Source organism: Athene noctua, chromosome 7, assembly GCF_965140245.1.
Source record: "Athene noctua chromosome 7, bAthNoc1.hap1.1, whole genome shotgun sequence".
Taxonomy (NCBI): Eukaryota; Metazoa; Chordata; class Aves; order Strigiformes; family Strigidae; genus Athene; species Athene noctua.
Window position 1 is genome coordinate 8,799,237 of NC_134043.1, and position 8,775 is coordinate 8,808,011.

At 39.2% G+C, this 8,775-nt stretch overlaps 1 protein-coding gene across 4 annotated transcripts in view; it reads left to right on the plus strand.

The window, feature by feature from the left end:
- Positions 1-8,090, plus strand: part of NCKAP5 (NCK associated protein 5) — a 254,198-nt gene extending 246,108 nt beyond the window's left edge. For all 4 annotated transcript variants that reach the window (XM_074910863.1, XM_074910864.1, XM_074910866.1 and 1 more), the window contains one exon: positions 6,502-8,090. In XM_074910863.1, coding sequence (XP_074766964.1) covers positions 6,502-6,783 — 282 coding nt within the window. In that variant the 3' untranslated portion in view covers positions 6,784-8,090. The remainder of the gene's footprint in view (positions 1-6,501) is intronic.
- The last annotated feature ends 685 nt before the right edge of the window (positions 8,091-8,775 follow it).

Genomic DNA, 8,775 nt, shown 5'->3' on the forward strand with positions numbered 1-8,775 from the left:
AACCATATTGGTGGCATTCAGTTTATAACTGAGCAGAAGGTAAAAAACTAGATTTACCTGCCCTTGTATCTGGGACGTGAAAATCCTGGTTTATTACATAAAGCAAAAGTTCAAAGAGGGTTGGTAGATACCTAATGAGGTCAAACAGTCTTATCATATCAACAAAATAATCGTATACTTTGTAAATTATGAGGATGGTATTCTTGGCATTAGAATGCTGAATGTACCTAGTCATCATTTTATGAAAATTATGCTTTTGAAAGCGTAAGGCACGGTTCACTAAACTGTCTTTTATGTCCTAAACCACACAAGAATTCAAGCTCTAGACAACGTCAAAACTCCTCAGTCACCTATTCATTAAGCGATAGCTGTTTTGTCCAGATCTGCAGTTATGAATCATACACAGTTCATGCTAATCAGCTTTATTTCCTCTAAGGTAATTTACTTGCAATTCAGGATCATCAGAAACACTGTCCTTGTGATACTAAAATATATTTGTAGATTTTTATACTCTTAAATACAGTAGGCAAGTTTGGGTTCTGTTGTTGTTGTTGTATTACCCATAGTGCCGTAAGTGGATGCTAAGTACCTGTGTATATGTGGCTTTCCTACAAACTGCTGGACAGACTAATGAACTTAAAAATACTTCATATCAGTGCATTTTTTTCCTCAAGAAAAGAAACTGGCACTTATTGTTTATCTTGAAAATCTGACGGTGTGTCTTTGAGAATGTCATTGTCTGCTACAGAAAAATAATCATGGGATTTTTGCTCAAGTAGAAAAAAGAAAAGTGATTCATTATTTCAAAAATTATTTTACTGTCAGTCCAGAAGATAGATGAAAGCTTCAGACAATATACAAGGGAGAACAAGGCTTATCTTATTATTTAAGGTTATGCTTTAAAGAGAAAGAAGTTCAAACATCACATTTTTAGCTCAGCTGTAATACAGCACAGGTCATGCAGTTACAGCTTTCACCTTTGTAGTTTCCTGGATGTGGCTGTACAACTATTTTCACTGCAGAGTGCTACCTGTCCTCCTAACGTGAAATGAGATCTGGAGATGGTTCACCTTCCACAGTCTACCATTGCATTCTGTCCTGGCTGGCTGATAGAAAGCTACTACCTGGTAGTTCGAAACCAATCCTTTTCATGTTGCACCTTTCTCCCGCAAACTGGTCATGTAACGCCACTGAATTCAGTGGGGAGTTACTTCCGATTACACCAGTGTATCTCTGATCAGAATACTGCTCTGTGTGCTCTCCATACACCATTTTAAAGGAAGCTATGAGCATATTCGAAGTGTCCTAGGAAACAGGTTATATATGAGCAACCTCTGTAACGCTGCAACTACCTACCCCACTTAGACCCATTGTGTCATAAATACAAAGCAATTACAGGGCTAGAGAATATCTGGTAAAACTCTGAATTTAAAATAAGAAACATTGTGGGATCAAATTTACCTTCAACATACGCAGACAAACAATTTTTTAAAAGGTAAAAATCTAGAAAATTGTTTTCCTTCACAATAGTTTTAAATAATGACAAAAAAAAAAAAAAAGAGAACATACTTTGTATCTCCTATTAGAGATCAGATCTGAAATGAAAGACCTTGAGTTATACAATTAAGTATTGATTTTGTTGATCTATATTTAATTCTCATAGCAATTTAGTTGTTTTTACCCAATAGTGTTTTGCAGTTATACTTCACTTGAAGCAATGCCCTTCTTGCTTTTGTGTTAATCTAAAAACTAAATTGACCAGTGCATGAGAGACATAAATAAAGTTCATTTTATTCTTGTGTGTAACTGATTCTGAACCCTTTAAAGTGCTGGTTAACTAAACTTAGACAGCTGGAAAATACATTTATCCTGCAGAATGGTTCATTGCTAATTCTGGGCTCTGGCACTCCTTATAAGCATCGCCTGACTTCCAGGCAGTCGGAGCTTCTGCATGTTACCATATAGAAGAAGTGGACTTGCTGTTGCGTTCCTCTTTGCGTGCCAGCGGTGGGGTCCTTTGTCCCTATGAACCAGCCTGTCCTTCCCTGCTCCTTCCTCTTAGACCTGCAGAGTCTTTGTGCCATTCAGAACAGCTACGGTTGTGACTGGTCCTGAAAATGCATTCGACCCAAATGTAGCCTCTCATTTTTAAAGTTTAAAAAAACCCTAATTTGATGTATTAATGTAAAAATAACACCTATTTATAATGTATCAGTGTAACTGCAGGCTAGTTTTGTTTTCCTGATTTGCTGTGCTTGAAGTGACGTGCCAGATTCTGTTATATCACTAACGGGTTTTAGTTATTCCCTTTAGGATGTTGCCAACAAGGAAACATTATTCTGATTCATGACTCGTGAGTTTATTGCAAGGTGATGTGGCTTGTGATGAACATCTGTATTAAGTCAGAGTAGAGTTTGTCCTCTTCTGACAATTAGTCACTGCTCTCAAGTGGTATAAACACCCCATACTGACTAGTTAAAAAAGTCCAGTGGTGGGAAGCTCCCCACTTACACAAAACAGAACAACAAATGCTCCCCATACCCTGAGGCTATAATGGTACGGATTTTCTATAGAAAATATAGTGTAAGTAAAACAAGCTATCCATTGATCTTCAGGATGATGGGGCAGTGCTTTTACAGAGGCACTGTGAAAATCAGTCCTTTTCTGCACTGAGCCTTTTTTTTTTTCCTTTTGCCTAGACCAAAATCTGTGACTACATGTTTTTATCTTTTCCCTTAAATTAATACTTAGGAAAATGTTTAGTGACCACACTGAATGCAGGAGGCACCTTCGTTATTCATAGAACAGATGCAGAATAGTCAGGAGCAAAGCCAGAACCTTCAGGCTGAAACGGCTTTAAGTATTAGTTCTGAGAAGAACCCTGTCTGAGAGCAAGCCTTTTTTTTCCGGTGGTGATAAACCACCTGTTCACTATGCAGAAAGTCACTACCAATAAAGAAAAGATTTGGCTGGAACCCATGACTTAGAGGTTAGGTGCTCTCTCCACTGTTACCAAAGCTCACCCAGTTCGCGTGGATGCAAACCACATCCGATGTGCTGGCGAATGTTCCTGTCTGCAGGAAGAGCTACCGATTCACATTAGTGTGACTCTCAAATGCATTAATGAACTAAACACTTTAAAATGCACAATACTAACATCTCCAGGCTAACACTTGTTCTTTGTTACATCTGTGACTCTGCTGAAGTTAGTAACAAATCCACATGAACAAAACTAAAGACACAACTGCATACACAATTTATCAAACAAATTCTCAAAATAGCTGCTTTGGTTTTGCCTTTTGATTCATCTAGCAGCTATTGTGACTGCCATGAAAAATAAGAAACTTAATTAAGGATGAATCTAAATAAATACTCTTCCAAATTGTATCCATAGTAACTAGAGAAAAAAATCTTAAAGAACTTGAGGTAACATTTGTTCTGAAACACCAACTTTGAAGAAATTATCCGTGACTTTTCAACTCTAGGAATGTACATAATTTTGTTCCTGTGGGAGAAAAGGATTTGTTGTTTATGCAGATTCTTACATTAATATCTCTGCTTAAAGTTTTCTTTATTTTTGCTCATGGAGCTGAGGCTGTGAATGAGTTTTCTTCTATGTGCCAAGGACTAGAATATCATATTTTAGCTTTCTAACTACAAATATATTTTTATTCCGTATACGATTTAACAGAAAATGTAACAGATTTAAGTGCAGCTGTTCTAATAAAATCAAAAGATCATATTGTACATCTGGTATCTGAGTACAGCTCTAGAATATTAATTCCCTACCAAAGGTCCCATCCAGATGACCCCAAATTCTTACCTGATTATAAAATCAGCAATACGTGGCCTGAAACAATGTGTAGCCAAACAAATTACACCTACATCAAATGAGAAAACACAATGTATTACTTTCCACGTGACACTAGCATTACCTTTGCATACTTGCATACTGTTGCAGTAATGTGTTAAAGAAGGGAAAAGATAATTATTTTTTTTTTTAGAAAAGCATGTAACTGGGCATTAAGACATCTAAAAAGGACAACAGTGTGTCAAAAAAAAAAATCCATAATTTAATTCTGAATTCTGGCTCTATTTAGTAATAAAGTTTGCTACAACAACTTTTATAAATAGTTTTTCCTTTAATTCTTGATGTATTGTAGCAGTAGTCTTCAATACTCTGTGCATCTTTTGCCAATGGGTTTCACCATTGGGCTTCACTTCATTTCACTTCAATTTCATTTGATTCAGTGATTTTGCATAAAATTCGTAGAGAATAGTTTTGTTCCCTGCACTTTCTCTAATACCTTTTATAAACTGTTAGCCTTACATTAAATGAGAAACGAGGGTGTGATTAAAGTAGGACTAGTCTAGGTTGTGCTTGTAGGGTATAATAAATTATTGATGCTACATATATGCAAAATATACCACTGAAACCATTCCAGTCTGTCATGTGGTTTAAATCAGCCAGCTGGAGATCCTACTTGTAGATACTTCATCTGGACTGCTCTGTGCAGCAAATACTCTAGGTGTCTCTGCTCCCCCTGCCCAAAATTTGAAATTGGCTCCATTTGAATCAATAAAAGTTTTATCATAGACCTTCCTAACACCAGTATTGACTTCTTGCAGACCCAAGTCTGTGCTAAGTAGCCACATTCAATTTATCTAAAGAAAAGCTGTGAAGTGGGAAAAGTATACACAAAGAAAAATCATTTAGTCTGTCATATAATAAAGTATTTTAGGTTTAGTACTCTGAAGAGCAAAAAGTGCTAGTATGTACGTTATTGATGCCATGTCTGAGAATTTTCTCATCTGGTCTACAGAGAAGTGAAACTACTGTTTCAGTAATAGTGTATAATATTTTAAATGAGGGCAAAGGGAAGAACATTTTAAGCTGAAGTTGTGGAGAATTTTTACTGAGGGCTCCTAAATTTGTGTTTGTTCTCGTTACCAAGTGTTATATTCCTCTATTTCAGAAAACATTGTAATTACAGATATTGAAGACCTTAGTTTTAGCTGTCATCTAAAATCAGAATCTAGCATAACATTCCCTAAAACCCTTTAGACCAAAAATTAATTATTGAACCAAACAGAAAATTTTCATTTAATTTCATATCCCCTATTGCTTTGCTTAAGTTTGTTTGAACCATTTCATGAAAATACTAACGTAATCCTGGCATTGTTAGCTTATGACATATGACAAGATCACAACATAAAGTCATTGGACTGGCATTTTGATTTTTATCTAACTAGCCAGAAAAACAAGCAATCAAACTACATAACAATTTGTCTTCCTCTTGCCGAAGATTTCCAGGGATAAGCAGAACAACGTTTGATTTAATTGAAACTTGAAATCTTCAAGAAATTCCAATGACCCTTTACAAACTGCATATGTAATGACCCACATCATCCATACATCTGGTCATGCTGTATTTTCAGTGTGCTTAAAATACCATTTCATTTTCTATCGAAAGCAAAATACTAATGCCTTGGATTGACAGTAATTTACAGATTCAGTCTTCGCTATCTGATGGTAATACCAAAAATGAGGAATGGTTTGCACTCTGACAGCGTATCTCAGAGATTCTTGCATCTTACCTCTCCAAGAGGTTGTTGAATGTTGAATGTAAAATGTTAAACGTTATCTCATATTTCTGTGATAATATTATCTGTAAGAGGAGTTAGTTACACAGATTTTGAAACACCCTGTATATGAACGGCAAGTTATTTTTATTGAACTGCTCCCTATGCAGTTCCCTAACCATTCCTTGGTCAGATCTCCGATTGAAAAATACCAGTAGCTAACAAAGGGATAAAATTACTCTTGTATAATCCTACTGAGCGTTTTTAATATAATGTGCTAATACATCGTCCGGTGTTCCCACAGAATTACAACACTTCTCCAAGTAGCCCTGGCCAATATCTGATTGATTCTGCTCTGTGGGGATTGGCCCAGTTCAGTATAATTTCCTGTCTTGTTGCTTTCTTGTCTATTAGAGAGGGTTTGGGTTCGTGGAAATCAATAGGCTTACACATGCAAAACGTGAGGTTATTCTCTAGCAAGTTTAATTTGCATCTGTAATTTATGGAAAATGCTATTTTCTTCTCTGAACATTTCTATGCACCTTTTTTTTTAGCAGACTCCGAACAAATACCTGTTTAAACATACCCCCTAAAGTATTCTTAAAGGAGAAGATGAAAATTACTGTGAAGATGCTGGAGATGCTGAACCCATGTATACGCAGGATCTGCTGCTGGACGTTAATAGCACTTAACTGTTTTGTAAATGGAGTCCTATTTGTCTCAGCAGAATCACTGAAGTTATGATTTATCCTAAAATGAATGTTAATGTTCTATTTAATTATAACAGATATTCAAGCATCTAACAATCTATTTCCTTTAACCCTGTGAACTTTGGAAAGACGGTAATTAGTGGTGCACAGTAGGATAACTTTAATTTCATAAGAAACATGTTTCTAATATTTCCCTCACTCATTACAGAAATTGAAGCAAACTGAAGAAACAAAAGAAGATTCCCAGAATAGATTATCTAAAATTTCCCTGGAGTCTCTCAATAAATTTAACAGCAATAACGTACTTTCATTTGAAAAAGAGAAGAACTGTCTGAACAAGGTTGAAGGACAAAAGGAAGAAAATGGAAAGAAAGAAGAAGCTTCCTTAAATAGCTCGGGCAGGCACGACATGGACAATTTAGAATCCTTGAGCGATTCTCTATACGATAGCTTCTCCTCTTGCGCCAGCCAAGGCTCGAACGATGTATAGAGACACTTTCCAGTGGGCTGTGACTGCGGCACGTAACGGAGCTGAAGGCGAGTGGGGAGTGAGGGGGGAGAAGAGACAGTTGTTGGATATTCTCACTCCCAGTCGCTGTACTGACAGCAGGGCGTTCTGACTTTTCACCACACAGCAATAAGAAAGGCAAGACGGCACTCATCGTGATGCGTGAGACCCAACACTGAACACAACGAATGGTTACACAGAATAAAGTCTTAATTTTGCACTTTTGTGAATATTTGTACAGTTGTAAATATCTTGGGAAAATATATTTGTAGGGATAAATGACAGCAATAAATATTAAACTGGTGCTATGCTCCTGTAATGGCAGATTACTAACTTAAAGAAATTGATGTTAATATTAACAAGAAAAGTTAGATTTTTTAAAAAAGATTTATAATTGTTCTAGTCTTAAAACTGTATGTAGAAACACTGCGTTACCATCAACCTGAGCCTGCCAAATTGTCTGTAATAAACTTCCTTGGACTCCCTTTTACAAAACATATTTTAATTTTTAGTGCAATTTCATACAGGTGTTCTAGGGAAATGTGCATTTCAGTTCTCACAGCTTCACAACAGGTGTCTTATTTCGCAAGGGTTTTGATTTTGATGTGGCAAGAGAATAAATAGATTAAAAGGCCTAATACTGCTGGTATTGACTTCATCAATCATGTGCATAACTGTTTGAAAGATCAGGGTCAAAGTAATTCACTGCTGACACAACCGGGAGTCGTGTATGAATGAGAACTACACAAACCGCCCTGTGCTTCTGACTGCAGCATAGTTCCTGTGCTTCCACCTCCTCTGTACTCAATTCCTATCAAATTATGAATGTAGCATATTGTGTTATCTTTTGTAGTCCCCATGTGGTCTTAATGAAATTGTAAACACTAAAATTATTTTTGAAAATCAAAACTCAACTCCTGTTTGTGACACACTTAAAGAAGATGTTGGTGCTAACCAGTACTAGTTCAAACATATCTAAGAGCAGGGGGATCGGCCTGTACTGGGTGTTTTTGTTTTTTTCTACAGAGGTTGTTTATATGTAAGGGAAAGTCTATTTCAAAGGTTCTGTGTATTTTTTCTAGATGTGAAGTATTTATATCTGCTTTTTGTACAGCAATCTGTAAACTAGATATATTTGGGATATTTCTAGACTCTACAGTTTCTTTAGCACATGCCTGTTAATCTTTGAAATATTGTATGATCAGTGTTAATACTTTGTGCAATTTGTTATATTTTAAGTCATTTCCGCCGTAACCTTGCATCGTCTTTTTTTGACTTTCAAGAAATTTTCATCGAAATCTCTTTCGTAAATAAAACTTCTCTTGCACGTGTGTGCCTGAAGAGGGGTTTGGGGGGTGTGACACCCGGGCCGAGAGGGTGGGCGCCTCAGTCCGGCCGAGGAGCGGCACAGGCGGGGGCTGCGCCTCCTCACCGGGGGAATTCGCGACACGACGACTAAAAAGCAATTTAAGCTCAATCCAGACTCTTCCCTTGCAGGTGAGGCCGTGAAACCGTCCAGGAGACATACGCGGTTATCCGGGGGGGAGGACTCACCCGCTCAGGATGGCTGAAAACCGGGAGGAAAAGGGGGCGAAAAAGACCGTTCCGGCACCGACGCCCGGGCCCGCAGCACCCAGCCCGCCCCTCCCCGCCCTCAGCCCGGGCGGGCGCTGCCCGCGGCCCCGGCCCGCCGACGGCTCCCGCCGCCTCAGCCCCGGCCCCGGCCCGCCGGCGGCTCGCGCCGCTCGCGCCTCAGCCCCGGCCCGCCAACGGCCGCCGCCGCCTCAGCCCGCGCCGCCGCTCGCCCCGCCCCGCCCCGCCGGCGGACACGCGTCAGGGCGGCCCGGGCGGGGGCAGCCGCGGCCGCTCCGGGGCCGCCGGCGGCGGCGAGGTACCGACCCCGCGCCCGGGCGGGTGTGGCGGGGGGGGGGGCCGGGGATCGCCGCACCGCGCCCCTTCCCCCACAACACCCCC